At 52.7% G+C, this 22,137-nt stretch overlaps 1 protein-coding gene across 5 annotated transcripts in view; it reads right to left on the bottom strand.

Annotated features, from left to right (window-relative positions):
* The window catches only part of Pudp (pseudouridine 5'-phosphatase), a 338,048-nt gene that overhangs the window by 270,480 nt on the left and 45,431 nt on the right, over nt 1–22,137 (bottom strand). For 3 of the 5 annotated variants that reach the window (XR_015450778.1, XR_015450776.1, XR_015450777.1), the window contains exons 3-4: nt 18,679–18,908; nt 4,694–4,936 (exon numbers count right to left, since the gene is read on the bottom strand). Coding sequence is in view for 2 of the 5 variants with exons in the window: in XM_004867350.4 (XP_004867407.1) it covers nt 4,760–4,936; nt 18,679–18,908 (407 nt within the window). In the remaining 3 variants the exon portion in view is untranslated. Of the gene's footprint in view, nt 1–3,578; nt 4,937–18,678; nt 18,909–22,137 lie in introns of those variants that run through there. The other 2 variants (XM_004867350.4, XM_013066493.3) reach the window with 1 other exon arrangement.

The raw sequence follows: 22,137 nt of genomic DNA, 5'->3' as shown, positions 1-22,137 counted from the left end.
GTTGCAAAAAAAAAAAATATTTACCCATCTATTAATCTCTAAAAACAAACTCAGAAAAGCAGGCCACAGCAGGTGAGACCAAAGGCCAAGAAAATCCTAAGAGCAGCTACAAATAGAAGACTTTCAAAGGGGTAAGGGTGGCACCTATTGCTGGTTTTCAGTGGAAACTCGGAGGAGCAGACAAGGAAACTGGATGAGAAAATTGCTCTCCAAGTGGAATTTGATACCCACAGAAAATTCCCTTTAAAGAAGCAATGAAATAAAGGTATTTTCAGACAGATAGCAAACGAGACACTTTGTCACCAGGAGGTGCATGCACATATGTAAGCATGCAATGGCATTATTCATTGATGGGTCTCCTGAAGAAGGATGAAATGGAATCGACAGTGGGAGTCCTTTTTGGCTTGTGTTACAGATTCGAGTGTTTCATTCCAAGATGAGTATGCCGATGGAAACAGGGCCTTTAAAGAGGTAATTAAGGTTAAATGAGGACCCTAGGGTGGTCCACCATCTATGAATTCTTACTTTATTAAGACACCGTGTACATGCCTGCTTTTTCCTAAAGTGGATTTTGTTAAGTAACTTTGCAGAATATACAAATCCTCCATCTCTTTGGCAAGGTATTTAAATAAGAAGTGAACATATATAATTGTAGGGTTCCTGAGGCTTACGCTTGATAAAGATGTTAGAGGATATTAGGATTCTCTAGATATCGCATTCTTCTAAGTTTTGTTCTCTGAAGAAGTACACTATTAACCTGATGGTGAATATTTGAAAACATTTTCATGAAAAAATATTCACTTCATAAAGAAAGTTGTGTAGAATTCCAAGTAGAATTTGGGGGTCACAGACATTTGTTGTCCAGAAAGGCAATGCTTCAGTATCGAGGTGATACCTACAGCTTCAAGGCAATGTTCTGCCACATTATTGGGCACCACAAAAAGGAGGGAATGACTGACATCCCTGAAAACGACTTGGGCCAAAAGATGCAGGAAAAACCTAATTAATTTGAGGGACAATCACATCCGGCCAGGCGGCACAAGGATAACTCTTTGAGTCTCTAGATTTGCATTTGCATTGCGTCAGTGAAGTCATGGTGCTGACCAAGGGCCTGACAAAAGTCATGGAAGCCAGCTGTCTTAGTCGGTTGCTGCTGGTGTAATAACTTTCAGAATGGCTGCTGCCTTTCACGTAACAGATCTGGGAAGCCCAAGGTCTAGGCACAGGCAGGTTGTGTGTCTGGGGTGGCCTGAGGTCTGTTCTAAAATGGAACTATGAATGCTGCGACCTTAAGTGATGGAAAGGAAGGAGGGTGAAGGAGGGGTCATGAGAGCTCCCACTGGTCCAGTTACTCGGCCCTAAGACCCGAGGAGAACTGACCCCTCAACACATGATAGCTTCCCAAGGGCCACACCTGGTAATGCCACAATGCAGTGTGTCAGCGACTTTCCTCCCGCTGCTGAGACAAAATACCCGACACCCACAGTTAAAGGGGGAAGAGTTTATTTGGCTCACAGTTTGTAGAGGTTTCAGTCCATAATCGGCTGGCTCCAAGGTAGAGCGGGACAGGGCAGAGGGCAACAGCTCATGGTGGCGGGAGACAGTAAAAACAAGAGACCTTAATAGGCTCTTTCTGCCTTTTATCCCCTCCAGACTACCGGGATTAGGGTGGTACCAAACCGAGATCACTCACGTGTCCTGGTTTAATCATCACACACCCTTAATCCCAGCATCACACATTCCAGATTCAGCCACCTTCGAAGAAGACTGTATGAGGCTCTGTGGGGAGACATCTAGACACCAGCTACATTTTGGAAGGGGCACATCTGAACCACAGCAGCTTGGCCTTGTCGCTTTTGGGCCCGTGGAGAAGCAGCGCATCGGGGTGGAGAACATGGAGTGGAACAAAGTGGCTCAGCTCCTGGGAGGAGGGGTAGCTGACGTCTGCATAGCCCCTCCAAGGCTACAGCCCCAATACCTAACTTCCTCCCACTAGGCCCCCCTCTCAAAGGATCTAGCACCTTCCAATAGTGCCACAGGCTGGGGACTGAGCCCTCCACGCTGCTTTGGGGGATATCTCAGATGCAAACGGAAGTAGCCCTTATCCACACGACATACTTTCTAAGACCCGTCAGCAGATGCTCAAAATTGGACAGTACTGAACCCTATACAGAATGCCATAGGCACCATGCCTTTTCTTCATACGTACCTACTCATAGTAAAGCTTAACTTACACATTAGACAAAGCAAGGCATGCACAATAGCTGATATTACAGAGGAACAATTCTAACAATGCACTGTAAGAGTAATTAAGACTAAGGAATTTTTTTTTTTTCTGGGATTGCCCATCTAGTATTTTTGGAGTGTGGTTGACTCAGGGAACAGGATGTGAAAAGCAAATGGCAGGAACTATGCTTTAAAACCCCCTGCTCCGTGGCACTTCAGCCTCTCTTCTCGGAGATCATAGGTCTAGATCGCTAGAGAGAGCGTCAGGCCCCGAGCCTTCATGGAAGTCCCAGGAGGTTTAGGGCGTCCTGTGGAGGAGCTGAGAGCCAAGTACAGCACAGGATGGTGTTCGGCTGGACCTCTCACAGACAGGTGAATCCATCACGGAAGCTAGCGTAATGTGCACATCTGCTTTGGAAGGCTTGAAACATGATTTAGAGCAAGCTACCTTTCACATCACAGTGCCATTTGCATTCAAAGAACCTCGGCACCTAGATATTCCCATTCCTCCGTGAGCAGTCTTTCCCTGCGTGATACAGGAGTCTACATCTTTTTCGTTCACGTAAGTCACCAAACTCCAACAGAGGCTGACCCAGCAGACAAAACCTCTCCTCAACAGTAATGAGTTCTTATGGGTGCTGAGCATGTTACATGTAAGTGGAGCAACGGGGAGCGAGACCACATCATCCCTCAGGGCATGCCGTCCGGAATCCCCGGAAAGGGGCTCAGGGTGTGAGCAGACTGCTCACCTCGAGGGCCCCTACAGGAGCACACGGCAAGTGAGGGGAGAAAGCATGCCAAGGCCTCTTTCAGCATGAGTCATTTTGGTGTCATTTTCCATTTTTCCACCACTATGAAATCCAGGAGTTACTCAATAGAATAAAATAAAGTGTAGAGAAGCCACCAGGCAGATGTGGAAAGAACAGAAAGAGCGTACTGGCCAATCATCAGGATTTTCCCTCTGTACAAAAATAAAAGGATGTGGCTGCAGCTTTGGTTAAAACAACAAAGTAGAGATAAAATTTACCATGCAGGAAAACATACCCAGATGTAGACCTATGTATTAAAGTATGTATTAAGCCTTTTCATCTTATTCATGCAAAATGGTTAATGATTAGAAGATACTGTCCAAATACAAACACTCTGGGAGGAAGAGATAGCAATTTAAACAAGTAACTGTTGCAGTCCGAGTCTTTGTGTTGTGAATGCTACAGTTCACTTACAGTACACACATATCATCCTACACCATGAGTTCTGCTTGGGTGGAAGAGCAAGTCAACTGGCCACAATTATGTTTTGCATTTTTTAAGAGGATCTTTTAAAAAGGTAAAATCATGACTTCCACACAAATATTACATGAATGTGTGCAAAAGACTTTATTCAACTCAATTCACTTGTGAGGGAAACATGAAGATGTTACAAATGTTTTGGAGGGGAATTCAAAGACCAGACAAGAACACAGGCAATCAGGAGTGCGGAAGTGAACTCAACTGACGGAGGCACAGCCGACCGACAGGTGAGCCCAGAGTCATCCCACCAGACAAACACGTGCCTCATCGTGTCTTTTCCTACAATGTACAGAGCTCAAAGGAAACAACAATAAATGCCAGAGTAACCCGGGGCGGTGGTCGTAAGGCGAAACGAAGTCGTTTTCCTTGCCCACCACTTTAAAGACTTCTGTCATTTCTAACAAATGACAGCCAAATCTCCAGGGAGGAGGAAATCTACACAAGGAGCTGATCACAAATACGCGATGGCCAATTATGCCAAAAATATATTGTGGCTCTATGTTCAAGTGGCAATTTGAAAAAAAAAAAAATTATTACTAAAAAAAAGGTAGAAAGGACCCAAGTTCAATCCCCAGTACCAAAAAAAAAAAAAAAAAAAAGATAGAAAAATCAGCATTGTTAGAAGACAGAGAAAAGTTTTGCTGAGGTTAAAACCATTGTCCAATGTGGATAAGGACATAAATGCAAGACACACTACACACATATTCAGAGTACAACTGATGATATGCCCAGCTCAAGGGGAGCTACCAGGGAAAGGTCCAAAGAGATATTTTGAGGGCACAGAAATTACTGTAAGGGTCGCTGGTCTGGAGGATTGTTTCTTAAGGTTCATCAATATCAAGGCTTTTCCCACTCAGGTTACAGTCAAGAGATTCCCTTCTCAACTGCATGCTGCGGTCAATACTGAAGATACCATAGCAGTGTACGATATCTATCTATATCTATTTGCACACAGATATACATGCACACATAAGAGCATATACATGCATGTATACATATTTACATTTCCAAGAGTCCAGGTTCGGGAAAACTAAGAGAAAGAAATGAACATGACTATAATGTCACACTGTCTTAGAGAAAGAAGTATACCCCTTACATGTATAAATATGCGTCCATACATACAGCACACACATGCCCATCACGCTGGGGCAAACACAAGTGTGTACATTCCGCCTCACCTGCTGGCCTCCCTCAGAAGTGTGGGTCATGAACGCAGCCTGAAGCAGCAGGCAGGTGCCTGGCCCTCACTCGTAGGCGGGCAGACCGAACAGCTCGGGCTGCAGGTCCTGGAGTGAACTCAGCACCACGGTGGCCTTGCTCGTCAAGTCTCGGCTCAGGTTTTCATCAGGAACCATGACCACCTGCATCCCAGCTGCTAGGGCAGCCTCCACCCCGTTGGGCGCATCTTCGAAGACGAGGCACTGCGGGGAGAAAAACAAAGTCGAGATGGCCTTGGGCACAACCAGACTCCTAAGGAACTGTTTGCTATGGTTCAGATCTCAAATGTCCCCAAAAGAGTGTGCAGTTCACAGGTCTATAATCCATGCTGCAGCGTTCGCAGGCAGCACTTCTGAAAGGTTTCTTAGTTACTTTCTCATCACTGAGACACAATACCGAACCCTGCAAAGTAAAGGAGGAAAGGAAAGGTTTCAGTCCATAGCTGGGTGGCTACAAGGCCTGGTAGAGAGGGGTATGGCAGAGGAGAAATAAATAGCTCACGGCAGGGAGCCAGGAAGCAGGTAGAGAGATCAACAGGGAAGGAAGCAGGGAGACCCTTCCAGGCCACGCCCCAGTGCCACAGCATCTCCAAAAGCCCCAGCTGGGAGCATGTGAGGCTTTGAGGGGAGATCTAGTAAAAACCATAGCAGAAGACAATTACTGGCCTCATCAGGGGAGGAATCTGTGGATGGGTTCACAGCTGAATGGACTACAGAAAGGTGAAGGAAACAGGAAGCGGAACCTAGCTGAAGGAAGTGGGTGGTGGGGACATGACCCTGGGGACCCTATTTTGTCCTCGGCCCCTTCTTCTCTCTGCCTCTGCTTTCTGGCTGCCCTTCCACCGTGACGTTCTGATACAACGCAGGCCAGAAGGCAATGGAGCCAGCTGACCATGGACTAAACTTCTGAAACTGTGAACCTAAACACACCTCTCCACCTTTATGTTGACGTTCTCAGATGTGGTATTTTGTCACAGTGATGGAACTCTGTCTAACACAGACTGTTAATGGTCGTTGTGACCATGGGCTTTGGGATTGTCCGAAACGGGACAGAAGGGCAGCGTAGGCTCTCTGGTTGACTGGCTCTGGGGAGAACCTAACGTTGGTTCTAATCCACTCTTCCCTTCCCGCTGTGGTTTCTCTGGAAGAGAGACACTCCTGTCCCTGCCGAAACATGATCGCAACACAGCACAGCTGTGCGTCACATCGGTATTTTTGGTTTGAAACTTTATTTTATTTGGATCATAACAATCTGTTCCATCAATAATTGAACATCCAGAGTGTGAGAGGAAGCTGTAAAACAAAATGATCATGCTTCTTAAATGTAAAAACACTTCAGAGCTGCTCACACTTCATGTACTGCAGTCAGAAAATTAAATGGCTCGGTGTTTTAGTGACAAAGTCTGTCCCCGTGTGCGGGTGTTGTATGTTAAAACAAAGTGGAACCAAACTCGTGCACACAGGGCTCGGGGGAGCTCTCTATGGAGACGGTGAACATTGCTCTGACACATGGTTACCCACACGTAGAACAGCGTAACTCAGCCTGCTCCTCTGAGCTCTGCATTCGCACAGTGGCTCCAGGTGAGCCTGCAGGGCTGCGCCCTGGGCCCCCCCCCCAGCGCCTAGGCGTGTCCCATGTCAGGGTCCCATGGGGACCCCCCAGACCTGCCACAGGGACATTGACCTCCTCAAGGGCAAGGAGGAGCGTGATCCGAGCCTGCTGAGCTGGCACCATCCATCTCGGGAGAGCATGCAGCCAGCAGGCTTCCCAGAAGAGCACCATGTCAGAGGCAGTGGTTGAGGACTTAGAAGGGCCCCTGGACAGCTGCCCTCCATGCTGTGACAGGTGACACGCTCTCCTGGTTCTCTGCTCCCTAAGAGGGCCTGAGACTCGGGAGCTGTCCAGGTGGGGCATTCTTGTCTCCACTTAGCTCTGTTGTGCACCATGTCACTTTGCCTTCTAATACAAAAGTCACTGCCAGGTACAGTGCAGCCCAATGTGCAGGGGCCCTGGATCGGCCTGGAAAAGGCGCGCACGTGCTCTCTCTCTCTCTCTCTCTGTCACGCACACTGTCTGTCTTCATTTCTAACGGCTTGGGCCACAGCTGCAGCAAAGACACTGACCCTTTGTCACTTTTCCCCTCCCTCTTCTCTTCCTTCCTTCCCCTGTTCTTTCCCTCCCTCTGGGCCAAGGTGCTTTCTCTGCCGACAGCCCTGGGGCTGACTGGAAGCTGACACGAGTGAATCTGGCCACCACCGAGGGGCCCCCTCCTACACCTGCTGAGCTGGTTTGCACCCCCACTCCACCCCATGCACTCAGGACGGAGGGGCACAGGCCCCATGGCTGCTCAGGGCCAAATGGGAATGGTGCCAGGCAGGACAGGCCTGGCTGTATGTCTTTCTTCCTTTTTAAAAAAATTTTTATTTTAGCAGTACTGGACATTGAACCAGGGCCTCTGTACTGAGCTACATTTCCAGCCTGCTCTTATTTTTATTGAGATAGAGTCTCCCCAACTTGCTAAGTTGCCTAGGCTGAGCTGAACTTGCAACCCTCCTGCCGCAGCCTCCCCGAGTGCCAGGATTACAGGTGTGGCCCAGCAACCAGCTCTGCTGCCCTTCCTTCTGAGGACTCCTGAAGTCCACAGCTCCTCGAGCATGCCAGGTCTTGCCTTTTCTCTGAGCAGGAGGAGATGACTCCGCCTTGCCCACCAGGTCGGCTTTCTTAGCCAATGGATGCACACACCACTACCGGCTCCCGACATTTCTGTCCCAGCCTTCTTAAAGTTACACTGATTGGTTTCTAAATGCCTGACTGTCCTCAGCTGGGACCACCACAGGCCCCTAAATGTCAAGTGGCCTTGCGACATACTCGTCATGTCCTCGGGGCTGTGGATGCTCCACGCAGTCTACTCCAGCTCACCCTGGGGGGCTGCGGGGCACAGGGTGGGAAAGCAGCTTTCCGTCCACTTGCACGGGGAACGCAGTGGGTGGGGGGCATGCACAGCGGAGCTCGGAGCTCAGGCAGCTGGTCGAGGACGTGTGTGTGTGTGTCTGACACACCTGTGCACACCCACAGCATGCTCTGGGCTCTGGATTCAGAGGGAAAAGCACTGGTGTGCCATTCCCCGGCAGCTGGCTGCTCCCCGATGCTGTGGCTGGAGTCACAGGAAGTAGATGAGGAAGGGGCGGGGGAGCAGGGACACAGGTCGGGGGTCACTGACTCCGTTCCCGAGGATGACTGCACTCCTCCTCGGCTTGTGCGATTGGAGGGTTTCTGCTGCCACCTCATAATCCCTTCCTCACTGCAGAAGAATCCAAACAGGGCACCACCATGTGCACTCCGGGTTGAGGGCGGCTGATGTGAAATGCTCCCTATCAGAGGCTTTCTGAGCTCCGACCTGATGCCACAGGTGGAACATTCTACTCAGTGGAACGGTTTTGGGCACAAAATTACTGAAAGTACCCTAACTGCCTGCAGAGTGTGTGAACGAGGTATGTAAGAAACGTAAAAGAATTCTGTGCTCAGACTTGGGCCCCATCACAGACATAGATCCTTATGTACACGCAACTATTTAAACATTTAAAAATCCCAATACTGCTGGCTCCGAGCATTTCAGGTAAGGGATATCAGAGCCGTATCACGTGGAATGGAAAAGCCCGATGTGGGATGGCAGAGCCAGGCGCTAAGTCAGGACGCTGAGAAGCCAGAGCAGGAGAATCTTCGTCATGACCGCAGGGTGGCGTGTGACTCCTACCGCAGTGGTCACTTCTTGTTGCTGGGACAAAATACCGACATCCTAGCTTCAAGGAGGAGAGGTTCAGTGCGGCTCACTTGGCAGAGGCTTCAACCCTTGGTCAGCTGATCCCGAGGCAGAGGACGGGCACGCTGGAGCGGAGCTGCGCACCTCAGGGCGGGCAGGGAGCAGAGAGCAGGGAGGAGCTGGGGACAGACTCACCTCCAGTCACCCTGGGACCTCCTCCAGCCAGGCCCCACCTCCTGCAGCACATTCACCAGGAACTCCTCCGTGCTTGATGATCTACTGCTGAGTGCACTTGCGGGGTGGGTCACCATTCAAAAGCCCCAACTCTGAGCAGGTGACTTCTGGGGTACACCATCGATGCAAACCTCGACACATATGAAATAAAAGGGCCGCTCGCATTGTCCACATGCACAGAAAACCTCGTAGGACAGGCAGCTGGACTGAGGTTCCCGGAGCGAGCCACGCATGTTGCTAACTCTTCGCAAGTTGCTAACTCTTTGCAAGTGACTGCGGTTCCGATGCACACACGGGCCGGGTCACTGAAGTCCCAAACCAACGAGCAGGCATGCTGACCGCCTATGTGCGTTCACGGCACCCAGCCACTCTTCTTCCTGAGCTCACGCAGGTGGTTGCTGGACAGCCATCTAAAGATGCCTGGCACTGGGTGAGTGGCGATCTGGCACTTCCCGTCAGCTACAGTTGGTGTCTCACCTGGACAGGCCTCTGGGGGTAGCAGAAAAGCTCAGCAGATCGGGGGCGGCTCAGACTGGGCCGTCCCCAGGGAGGCAGAGGCTGGGCTCTGAGCCTGGGCACTGTTTCCACACCAGCTGAAGACAGAGCCATGCACACAGCAGAAAACAGACCTCGAACACGAGCCCACGAGGAGGGAGACTGGCCCAGGCCTGGGAGGAGGTCACCGGGCCACACAGCCTACGGGCGGGAGGGGATTCCCCGTCGTTCCACAGCAACCGAATGCCAGGCTTTTTCCCTTTTTCTTCCCCTCAGAAGCATGAGTATGCTAAAGCAGAACAAGCACTATGTTTGGAAGCACCTATCAAAAATGTCCAGAAAGGTTCTGATGTCTTCATGAGACTACGTGTCTTGATTCTGAAGACCAAATGAGTTCTGTCTAGGACACCCCCTTCTAGGACAAGAATGCCCCTGCCCACTGGTACCTAAAGCCCCGGGCGCGTTAAGAATGCTCAGGGCCCAGCTGGTCTGTGTGCGGGGGCCAAGAAGAGTCCCGTTAGGTTGCACGGAAAGACTGCCTGCTCACCATGGGAACTGCACGCACACAGTGACAACTCAAGACGCTCCGACAACCACTGACAGAGAGGTCCAAATGCAAGCTTGGACTCAGGATAAAGGCCAGGGGAAGCAGGTTTTTGTACTCAGACAGGACACCTCCACACCTCCCCGTGCGCCTGCCAGCCCTGCAAGGCAACGCGAGCTGAGCACACCCGGCCGTGCCCATTTCACCCAGGCTGGCGAGGGAGTGGCCCTCCTGTGATGGTGCTCCTGCCCCAGGGGACTGGCCTGTCCTCCCAGCCCCTGACCACTGATTTCCAGGGCCTTCCGCACTCACACCAACAGAGGCGGGCGGCCTGAGTGGGCGCACCTGGGCCCCCGGGGAAGCACCTCCCTGTGAGTAAGGGGAAGCCGGCCGGCCACTGCCCGCCCAGCCCTGCTCCCTCCAGGAGGTCCAGGCCCTGAGAGGGGGGGTCCAGGAGGGAGACTGGCTTCCTCCCAAAACCACGCCTGTCATCTCTCTGCTCTGTGAGGCAGGTGGATGTAAGCAGCGCTGTGCATGGTGGTGCTTGTTTCTACACACATCTCAGGACTTCAAGGACTGTCTCTGGCCAAGTGCTGTCACCAGGCAGGGCCTGCTTTTCACTTCTCCTGGCGCCTGACAGAGGCTCGCCGAGGGAGCTAGGCGGTGGGTGGTGGTGCCCTGTGTGGCCGGAGCAGAAGAGCGAAGGAGGCCTTCTTCCTGTGAGGAGGGCAGGGAGCCCGGGAAGCTGCGCGGTGAGGTGGGACTCCCGTTTCGGGGAGCACGGAGCCTTGGAACAGACCTGAGTCTGGAGAAGCCAAGTTCTTCCCCCTGCACCCAGCTGAAGGCTGCAATCCATCCGATTTCTGTTTCCGGGAGAGAAGAGGGACTTCATTGCCTGGCAGCTGGAGAGATTTCATGTCCAGGGCACGACATTTCCCTTCCCGCCGGAAGCCAGGAGAGGCTTGGGCGCTCAGCAACTGGCGCTATGAAGTCAGTTCTGCAGAGGGGAGCTCTATGGTGACCTCAGGGAGGGTCCCATCCCCGTTCTTCACCTGGGCGGCCCATCAGGGCCAGCCCTCGGGTGGCAGCTCCTGTGCTTTAACTTTCTGAAGACAAATATCATAAAACTAAGAAGTCCCACCTTATAGCTGGGCAGTGGCACCCGGGGACTCCTGTCTGAGGGCCTCTGTCTTCTTTTTTTTTTTTTTGGTACTGGGGAGGGCCTGTGTTTGGGGTGTGGCACAATCACAGATCAGGTGTCTTAGGTAAGCGTGGTTTATTTCTCCGGGTCCTAGAGGCCGAGGCGCGATGCACATGATGCGCGGCAGAGCCGGTGTCTGGTGACGTTGCTTCCTGGGTCCCAGGTGGCACCTTCTGGCTGTGTCCTCACCTGCAGGAGGGGCAGGAGTGCTTGGGGTCTCTGTGATGGGGGCACAGACCCCACCCATGGGGCTCCGGCTCCTGGCCCCATCGCCTCCCCAAGGTCTCATCTCCTGAGGCGGCCAGGTATGGATTCCGGGCGGACATAAATATTCAGTCCATAGCCTTGCACAGGGGTACAGAAACATGAATTTTAGCCCGGTGACACTCATTACCATGCCCAAGAGACTGACCTCGGCAACCCTGGGCTAATTCTGTGGCTTAAGACATTAAAGTTGCAGTCATTTCTCACAGCAGTGGTGCACACAGCAACCTCTGTGAGAAGGCTGCCAGTCTGAGAGAGAGAAAGCATGGGTGTTCATCTCCAAAGCTTTGTAAACACTCCTAGCTTTACACTGTAAAAACTGTGGGAAAACAAACACACCCTCTGGCTGAGCTAAGAGCCCTGCAGCTAATAAGGCCAGGCATATTCTCCCTCTCAAGTGTCAACAAGCCACAGGACTCATTTCCTGCTGGCTGATGGACAAATTTCAGCGGGGCCTTCTCGAGCCCATGGTCAGTCTGCTTTACTTGTACAGAATTCAAGTCCAACTTCCTACTGCACCCGTCTGGAACATTCGCGTTTTGTTTTAGAAAACAAGGGATTCCATTGTAAGCAGTTCATGACCCCGGTTGGGGCTGGACGCTCAGGACTAGGAGGAGGTTGAAGAGAAACCGACCAACGCACCCAGCACCTCAAACACTGGCTGGCTGCTCTCAGGGATGTTTCGGACAAGTGGCTGCCCAGTACGGCACAGAACTGGGGTGGCCAGACGTCAGGCTGGCTAGTCTCGGAACACGGGGCTCCTGAGCACAAACGGAGATAATCGGGTCCTCTTAGCTAAAGCAGGCAAACTCAGGGGACACATTCTGTCTCGGACACCTTTGAAAGGGTCCCTGAAGGGTCAGAGGCCAACCTCGGAAATCACCAGGGACCTTTCGCACGGTATTTGTCTGGTCCAGTCAGTGTTTCTCAGCAACTCTATTCATTATTCTCTTCTCAGAAGGGCCCCTTCAGACATGGGTTATTCTATCCACTTCATCCGACACTTTTGGAAAGCCACTGAAAGGGCATTTTTAAGAAAAAGAGGAAATAAGGCAGGTTCTCACTGAGCCGGGGATGAATCAGCTCCACTTGGGAGGAAGTCGAGATAATTTTAAATGGAAACATTTCCATTGGCGAGGAGGACTCCCCACCCCAGCCACCCAGAAGACTAGAGGTGAACTGTAACCTTTGAAAGTCAATACACAGAGCTTCAGAATTATGATTTAGTTGGAGATCTTTTCATTGCATGGTAGGATGAATGTACTTCACAGGGTAGAGAACAAATAAATGAACCCAGGATAAATAACAGTATTCCAGAACGTAGCACTGTTTAAGGAGAACTTCATGCCAACCTCTCAGTTCACAAAGGAATGAGTAAGTGATATTCAGAGCTTGGCAACTGGGAAGTGCTCCGCCATATCAGCTACTATCATGATAACGGCGATGTGCCCTATCGATGGTATAAAGCATGCACGGTGAGCTTTCGAATTCCTTGAGCTGATCATGGAGCCAGGACTAGCACCTTATATCCCCAGGACGACTCTGCTAAGTATCTCCACTGGCAGCCAGGATGTGAATTAACTGCAAAGCAGTCACGTCTGCCTCTTGTTTGTATCTGCATGGCATTCATCAAGGATGGACAGGAAACTTCCTGCACGAAGTAAAGAGGTGAATGTGGGACATCTGGAGGAATGGTATCATAGACTGGTTTCTGTGACTGTAACCAAACACCCCCGGCTGGGTGACCCATAATGAGAGAGGCTATATAGCTCAGAGTTCAGTGCGGGGGCGCAAAGTCCAAGCATTACAGTGCAAAAAAGGAGCAAAATAAAGGGGAATAGGAAGCAGGAGGATCCTTCTCAAAGGGGAAGGGGATCAAGACACGGAGGGAGGGGAGGGGAATCGGAAGTGAAAAGACCTGAGTTGTGGTCTACACACCTACCAGCCTGCCACAATGTATGTGATCATTATGCACCCCAAGCACGGAGAAATCAAAGTAATCTGAGACAAGGCCCAGCTCCGCCAGCAGGTCACGGCTGAAGCAGCGCACACGAACAGCGGTATGCAACCTTGGGCTGCGGCTGCACATCCAAGCCAGGTATGTGTAGGGAAGGCATTGCTTGTGCTTACGGGTAACCAGCCGCTGCCCCTTTAGAGGACTGTTCACCTGATTTCGGCGTGGGTTTCTGGTCCAGGGAAGCCCCTCCACACAAGGACCTGCTCCACATCTCCAAACTCACCCTGACCTGCCCCCTGAAGACTCAGAGTAAACTTTGGTCATGATATCAACAGATTAGAGTCCCTGCCCAGAGGTGTTCTGTCTGCTACATTTTCAGCCTGTGACTCTGCTACTTTTTCAGCTGCAGGACTCTGAAGTGAGTGAGGCCCGAACGAGGAGGTGTCCACCTCCACGTGAATACGCGTGAGCCCACTCTATCATCAAAGGCCCTTGCTTTGCCCGCTGCGGAGACACTGCTTGGGGAATAACCTGCTGCGGGTATGCTCATAAACCTTTCTTTGCTCTTCATCCATAAGCTCTGCAGCCACCCCTTCCACTTCCACTTCGTTATTAGCCCGCAGGCTGCCTGCTTTCTTTCTCTGCCGTATGGGAGGAGGGCATACGCGGGTAAGGTGGGTGTACAATGCAGGGGGGTGAGGTGGGAGAGTCCCATCACCCGCTCACACTGTAAGACCATCAGCCCACCAGGGCTCTTCCTTGGAGCCCCAAGCGCCAGGTTGGAAGATCTGGGCACTTGGCAGAGCTTTGCTCCAACACTGCCGGGGTCAGCTGGGCACCCCTGAAGAGCACAGAGAGTATTTGAAGCCAAAAGAAAAATGCGAGTTTTCGAGTGAAAACTAAAGTTTTGGAAAATGGTCGTCAACCGCCGTGAGCTTGACACGGAGCCAGGATCGGGTGCTGTGTAGACGGGTGGCGAGGGAGCAGGTGAGTTGTGAGGCCGTCACAGGCAGACACATCCACACTGGAGACCTCGCTCTGCAGTCAGCCTGTGTTTCCTAAGTTACGAAAGGTGAGGACTATGGTGCAGAGTCGGGCAGGCCCAGGACCCACCCACAGGCTAAGGCACTGGGACGGACCACAGCAGAAGCAGCAGCAAGACGTCCGGGATGGAGCACCCATCTCCACTCATCGAGTTTCAGCGCAGTAAAAAAGAAATTACCTGAACAGTCTACTAAGATAACCTGTTCCCAAACTAATCCTCACACGATGCCAAGTTTCCATCAAACAGCTCAAACGAAACAAGCTGTCCAAATAAGAGAGCACAGAGCGCGAGAACATAGCTGCCTTTCCATCCAGACAGGCACACAATGCTTGCAGATCTGTAAAATTTAATTTGGAAAGTGTGGCTATTCTGAAAAATATGTCACTTCCATTACCATGGAACTGGTGTATTTCACTTCTTTTTAAATGACTATTTGAAAAGGTTGACTCATTTTATATATTCTTTCGCTTTTTTTTTTTTTTCTGAGTCCCTGTGTGCAGAACAGGATGTTTCCATCCCTTGTGGGAGGTTGGTACACGGACAGAACAGCTTGATTGCTCTACACACCCCTCCCTCCATCCCTGGACCCCTTCTCACCTGAGGACGATCTATCTCCCTACTTCCTACTCCCTTCTACTCTGCTCTTTGTTTATATTTGGGGTTCTTCACTTATGTAAGAGAAACAATGCAATATTTAAGCCCGCGTGTCTGATTTATTTCACTTAACGTTACGGTCTCGAGGTGCATCCTAGCAAATAGCAAGATACCTAATGCACATATTTAGCTCTTAAGAATCTTAATTAATGTTTAAGAGAATAAAGGAATCCTGAGGCCCCACAAAGCCTGAGAACTGCTGTTCTTCTAAGCTGTATGAAGATAAGACACCCTGATCCCCTTAAATAAAGATTCTGCAATAGCAACACTTAGGTTGCAAAGCTTTTATTTTTAAAAATGGCACTGTTCTTTTTTGTATCACCGAACAACTGACTTCCGATAAACCATGCACACAGGCAGTGAAGGATCAGGCTGACCAGGCAGCCAAGTGCTGGGGGATTTTAAAATGACTGTCCGTATCAGAAAAGCCACGCACTCTCCGGCGTGGACACTGGGACACGTCTTGCAACCTGCCGAGCTCTTCCCTGAGCTCCAAGTCCCCCTGAGGCCACACCCGCACTTCCGGTCTGCACAGCCTATCCGCAGTGCTGCCATGGCCCTCCACTCCTCTGTTGCGCTTGTCCTGCTCAGTCACACCTCACCATGCTCTGTCCCTCCAGAGCCCTGCTGCACCCAGGGCCTCAAGACACCTCCAGGACTCCGGCCAGGGTGGGGGATCTGTGCTCCTTGGGCACACATAGCAGAGGCCCCTCCCCAAGCTGGGTTTACTCAGGCCCAGTGACAGAACAGCCTGTCCTCATGCATGGGATGTCAGGGCGGGCCCTGGTCATCGACAGATGTGCAGGATTCAAAGAAACGCCGATACACTGTGCCCGAGTCCCTTGTTTACCAACCCCAAGTTGGCTGGGTGGCAGCTTCAAGGCTGGCGTTTACACAAAGTGATGCCTGCTACACGGAAAACCCAGGCTGGCAGGAGACCCTGGGGAGGTTCCCCTCGGGAGGGAGCAGGCACAGGTGCACACAGAGGTGACAGGAAGACCTGTTTGGACTCACACTTCCTGTTCTCCGCAGGAAGTGGCGAGAAGCTACTGAGGTAGGTACAAAGGGTGACGCCCCAAAGGCACATACTCACTTGCCCAGATAGTATGGAACTTCTGGCAAGCGCCCTTCTCATCCAGGTGAGCCGTCAGGAGCGGCGCTTAGGAGAGAGTCCTGGGAGCAGATGAGTTCTGGGATTGGTTGTGGAACCTCTGTGTGAATGTAGCGGGACATACTGGCACTGAGGGCCACAGGGAGGCCCTCGGGTGCAGAGAACCAGCACTCTCCTGCTCAGCACAGTCACGACTTTCTGAGTTACTCTCAATGTGAGGAAAAGAAAAGCCTCAAGTGCAGGCATTTCTTGAATACAGAATGAATAAAAACAAAAGTTAACACAATGACAAGAAGATAACAATAAAATCCTTGAAACTCGGCTCCTCCTGAAAACAATACCGAAAACTACCGTGCGCTAAGTTGTTATAGAAGAGCTTTACAAACAGCGCATTTCCTGTTTCACTCGCAGTATCTGCCGAACCCAAAGAGGCCCTGTGTACACTTCATTTCACAGCGCCGATGCGCATTTTGGGGACCCACACCTAGCTTGCAGTCTCTCCTGGCAGTGGAACCCTGGCTCCCTGTCCCCTGCAGGTCTGCTCGGGGCAGCCGGAGCGGCTTGGACACTTCTGCCGGAAGCCTTTCTTGGGCTTTTCAAAGTCACTTTTAAACACAAAGAAAAGAGCTGCTCATAAAAGACCACGGTCCCAGAGAACAACGGAAGGGCGGCTCTGTTCCTCGCTTTCCCTCTGTAACATGGTAGTGCAACCCTAGCTTCCTGGTGCTACCGCGCGTTTCACACCACCTTCTGCTGTGACTGTGACTCTACCTACCTAACTCGGTGCTTCCTGCAGTATCATCAGTTGCAAGGGGTGAGGCCGAACCTTTGTCCTCTGGGAGGAAGCGGACAGACAGAACCTGAGAACTCGGCTGTGTTCAGCCAGGGCCTCCACCAGGGCTGCATGTCTCACCCAGGCCAAAGCCAGGCGCGCAGTCTGGGGCAGTGCAGGAAGAGGGGAGGGTTCCAACCTTCCTCTCCTACCTCAGCCTGCACGGCACAGGATGGGGGAGAAAGCTCTCGAAGCGCCCGCCCGTGCCTCAGCTGAGGAAGCATGAGAAGGTGTACTTCTGCGAGATGAGCACTCCCAGCAGTGAACGCAGATTCCAGGCAGGGTACTGTGGGGAACTAGCTCTCCCATAGGTACGTGACGGTGAAAATAGGCAACAGCTAAAACAAACACTGCCAGGCTTCGGGTTTGTAGTTCAGAGGTCGGGCGCATGCCCAGGGTGGGCAAGGCCCCGCAAAAAGCTAATAATGACACCGAAGGCCACACCGACGCGGAGAGGGTGGGGAGGCGGGCACCCTGCAGGCCTGCGTCTGCAAAGAGACGCCTTGCCGAGCCACAGCTGTGAGGCGACCTGACTTGGTCTCAGGCAAACCTGGCTTGCGGCTCGGAGTCACTCTGTCCCCCTGAAGGCATCAGTAAGGCTGACACGGCCATTTCTATAGCATGGTGCCTTGCGAGGCGGCTCGGCCTGGAGCGGACCCTCATTTCGCTGAGAAATGCTTTGGGCAGGGCGGCACCTTGCTCCTGCTTCTTGAACACTTTCACAGCAGACTCTTGCCCAACAGAAAGGGAGGAAGAGGTTATGTTAGGACTGCAGATGAGGCAGTCATTATTTAACCCGGGGAAAGGCCTGGGGCACAACACACACAGGGCGCCCAGCCGGAGAGATGACCTGGGAGGGGAGGCACAATGTGCAGCAGGGCCCTGGGGCAGCGGCTGGGGCTGGGGTCCTGCTCTGACTCCCTGGCCAGGAGGGAGGGAGGAGGGCGGGCTTACGCCCCGGAGCGCCAGGCTCATCCAAGCCAGCCTAGCCCCGCACGCACCTGCACCTGCCCAGGTAGGTGTGCGGTGCTGTGAACGCAGCCCTGCTGCTCAGCGACCCTTCCGGCCTCGGCACCGGCACCAGCACCAGCACCAGCACCACGAAAGACACACACGTTCCGCCTGCTCCCGCCATCCTAGCGCGCGGGTCCTGCAGTGCTGGAATTTCCACGCGCCTTCCCAGCAAGCTCTTTCTGCTCGGACCTGAGCGGAGCGGATGCCAGGGAGCTGGGGGAGCAGCGCGATGGCGTCTGCCGGTCAGGTCACCGGAGGTTGGCGGTGCTCCGCCCCATGCTCCCGCGAGCCCCAGTGTGCGCAGAGAGGACAGGGGCCGGTCAGCCACTCCGTCCCGCATGCCTCAGTCACAGGGCACCACGACCCCGAGGTGGCCCACGGCGGGGAGCTGCACAGCGCCAGGCCGCTCCGCGCCCAGCGCCACGCCTGGCCATGCATCTGGGCAGGGCGGGCATCCTGTGTCTTTTCCTCCATGGCAGGCCGGGGACTCCAGCGGCTTCCTGCCCTCGCGCGTCGCTTCAAGGGACTGCAGTGGACACGCCGGTGCCACCAAATGCGAAGCCCGGAGCACGTGCCTGAGGGTCTCAGACAAGAAGCAGGGGGAAGCGCAGGGCACCCAGGAAGGCGCAGGGCTCTGGCCTTCTCGGCCTTCCCCCCTCACCGGCGGGGCTGGCTGGAGCAGAGCGGAGAAGCGCTTTCCCGAACTCGAACTCGCCTGGCCTCCGGGACCCAGCCTCGCCCTCGTCCACAGGCAGAAGCTCCCCCGGGGACGGAGACATGAGGAGGAGAGGGCCCCGCGGGAAGGCGCAGGTTGTGCGACCGGCACCCACTCACCTGTCCCAGGGCCGGAGGCGGACAGAAGCGCTTGGCGCACGCCAGGAAGATGTCCGGCGCAGGCTTCCCGCTCTGCACCTCCGGGTCGTCTCCCAGCACCACGTGGCTGAACAGCCCGAAGAGCTCCCGGTGCTGGCTCGTCTTCATCTCGAAGGACGCGCTCCCGGAGCTGGTGGCCACGGCGCAGGGCACGCGGTGCTGGCGCAGGTGGCGGATGAGCCTTTCCACGCCTAGGGAGGAGGAGGAGGAGGAGGAGGAAAGACCTCGGAACGTGCACAGGGCCCAGGGACACCCGCCAGGCCAGGGGCCGTGCTGCAGGGACCCAGCCTGCAGGAGTCCCATCCCCAGGGCCCTCCTGGTGTCACCAGTCCCCAGGGCAGGGCATGCGGATCTGGTGGGCCTCCGGGGAGGAAGGGAGTGGACAGGCGCCCCGGAAGGGCACAGTGGAGCCTGCTCCCTCCAGCTCTCTGCTTCCTGCTCAGCACAGGTGAGCACACCTCCACACCTCCGTGCCCCAGGCACCTGCCTTCCCTGCCTCCCTCCAATCCTGCCTGCCTGCCTTCCCTCCCTCTCTTCCTACTTTCCTTCCAGAATATGTTCTCTGACTGAAAGAGAGTAACATTTGATATCTATAACGGAAAAGTATTTGGGAAACCACAAATATCTGGATGTTAAACAGCACATTTCTGTGGAAGACATGGGTCAAAGATGAAACCACAAAATGAAATTTGCTAATTCTGAGTGCAGAACAGGAGCACATGAGGGTCTGCAGGATGGAACTGGAGTGGGGAAGCAGACAGTACTCAGTGCCAGATTAGAGAACAGGAGGGTCTCAACGCAGTGGTCTGTATTGTCATAGGAAAAAATAAGGAGAAGATCAGTGAAGAGCTGGCTTTCCTCCTTAGGAAAGTCATACGAAAAGAGCAAATCAAAGCAAAAAGGGAATAAAAATAGAAGGAACAAAAAACCAATAGAAACGGAATACGGAAAGCCAATCAAGGTAAAAGCTGGCTCTTGGAAAAAATCAATTGAGAGACTGCATGTGTAGCTGGACTACCCAGGAAAAAAAGAAAGATCTAAATTTATCAATATAAATAATGAAATGGGGCAATCTACTGATCCTAAAATCATTCAAAGGATAAAGAAATCATGGACGATTCAATAAGTGTGACAACTTAGATGAAATGGACTAATTCTCTGAAAGATATGAAGCTCGGCATACTAAGAAGCTGAACAAGCCCCTATGTGTGAAAGAACTGTATTTGTAGTTAAAAACTTGCTCATATCTAGGATCAGGTGTTCTCTTTGGTTAATTTACCAAACACTCAAGAAATAAATAACAGGAGTTCTAAGAAACTTTCAGGAAACTAGATGGTGCACTTGCGGAAGCTGATATACGGGCTGTACTTCCCTGACAAAATCCAGAAAACCAGCAATGCATTCACTGTGTAAGAGCGCTCACCCACACACCTTCACGTGACAGGGGTACCCAGCCGGTGCAGAAAGGACCCCATCCTGACGGGCTTCTGTGCCACGACGTTAAACAGCTTGCAATAGCCGCTGGCTGAGATCAGGGAACAGTGAAAGTAGAGGCAAAATTTCAATACAATCTTAAACTAAGCGACGGAGAGACGGGAAGAACGGCGTAGCAAGGGACAGCCAATGAGGGATGTCTGGACACACATGGTAACAGATGCTGCAGAGCAAAGTTATTTGCTTTTGCAGGGAGATTTAAAAACTACTATCTCAAACACTTTTAATCCAAATAGTTTAAAAAACAATGGAGCATAAACACATCACTCACTCGAAGACACAGCATAAAAAGCAAATTTTTGCTAAGTTCTTTGGTGCTATTAACTTTTAAAAGATCATTGGTTGTGTGATAGCTAACTCTTGTCACCTTTTGGCATCTGTGACTATTTTGCTAGGTGTCTAATGCAAAGTCTCAGCAGGGGCGGCCAACCGTGAACAAATGTGAGTGGGCTTACGCGCTGTAGAGTACCCGTGTTTGTTTTTACTGACGGGAGGAAGCAGCAGTGTTTGTGGGTGACTGTCCAGAAACTGGCACGGGCTGCCAAGACCCTGCTGCATGTCAGGGACCTGCGTGAAGACACAGCCTCACATGATGCTGGTCATACTGCCACCCGAGTCCCCGGCCTCGCTCTGGCCCCCAGAGCCCCACAGAGAGCTCCCGGGAGGTGAGGTAGGTGAGTGCGAGCACTCTGCCTGTGTGCAGGGAGCCTGGGAAGGTGAGGGCCAGCAGCACAAGTCAGGAATAGGCGAGCCTGGTGCCACGTGCAACTGGCCGATTCTCTCAAGAGCTTTGCTGGGCCGGGGATGTAGCTCAGTGGCACTGTGCCTGCCTTGCAGGCACAAGGTCCTGAGTTCAGTCCCCAGTACTGCAAAAACAAAAAACACAAACAAAAGCTTTGCTTTCCAGAGCACCCTGCACAGCAGCTGATCTTACTCGGTCCCTCTTCCTGAGAAGTAAAAGGGTTGTGGAAAGGGCAATGGAGCCCTGACCTAGAGAGAAGCCGTTAATTAAGTATATACATGGAATGCAGCAAAAGGCTCTGAGCTCTTGGCAGGCATAAGCCTGCTTAAGGAAGGGCAGATATCCATTGCTCTCCCAGGATCAACCTCCTGGGAAAGGAACGGGAAGGTGAAGAATCAGCAGCTTAGCTGGGCAGAATGCTTTGATTTTACTTCGTCCTGGAGATCCAAGATGGGAGGGATCAGGGATGTGTGATTAAAGTGGATTAGAGGAGGAGAAAATGCAGGGAAGACTGAGAGCTGACTGGAGAGCCTGAGGCTTGCCCTGGGGATACACACGGAGGTGGGGTGGGTGTATAGGTCAGGGCCCCAGTAGCTCAGGGCTGAGATACCTCCCTCCAGGCGGAAGCAAAGCATACCTGCCCTGTCCTGGGACTCCATATACCAAGATACTCAGGGTCCCTGCGCACTCACCCTCCACCTATCATACCCTTCGGGGACAGCGGCAGGCCCTCTGTGCACACTCCCCACAGGCAAGGAGTTCTGGCAGAATGCTGCCTTGCTCAGAAGATGGCTTTCTAGGGGGCGGGTCAGCGACACCAGGCCGTCAGGGTGAGAAGCTGCGTGATGGGCTGCAGGGCTGAATGGTGGCCCCTCAGAACAGTCCCCCTCGCAATGCAATGCCTGACACGTCTGAACAGGACGGCCCGGAGGGTCTCGAGGAGACCGCCCCGGATGGGCGTGGCCCTGAACCTGACCACAAGACCACACAGCACAGACAGTGCAGAGGAGCCCTGTGAAGGTGCAGGCTGAGAACAGAGCCGGGTCCGGGAGGACCCAGGAGCTGGAGGAGCAGGCAGGACCCCGGCCACCGAGAAGATCCCAAGGCTGCCCACACCTTGACTTCAGACTCCTGGTCTCCACAGCTGGGGAGAAGGGATTGCCAACCCTCAGTAGAGTAGGAGC

The sequence above is a fragment of the Heterocephalus glaber genome, unplaced genomic scaffold (assembly GCF_053883595.1).
Source record: "Heterocephalus glaber isolate CG9 unplaced genomic scaffold, H.glaber_assembly_v1.0 deba00001072, whole genome shotgun sequence".
Lineage (NCBI taxonomy): Eukaryota > Metazoa > Chordata > Mammalia > Rodentia > Bathyergidae > Heterocephalus > Heterocephalus glaber.
The sequence above is the reverse complement of the archived record's forward strand: the minus strand, read 5'-3'. Positions and strand labels throughout refer to the sequence as shown.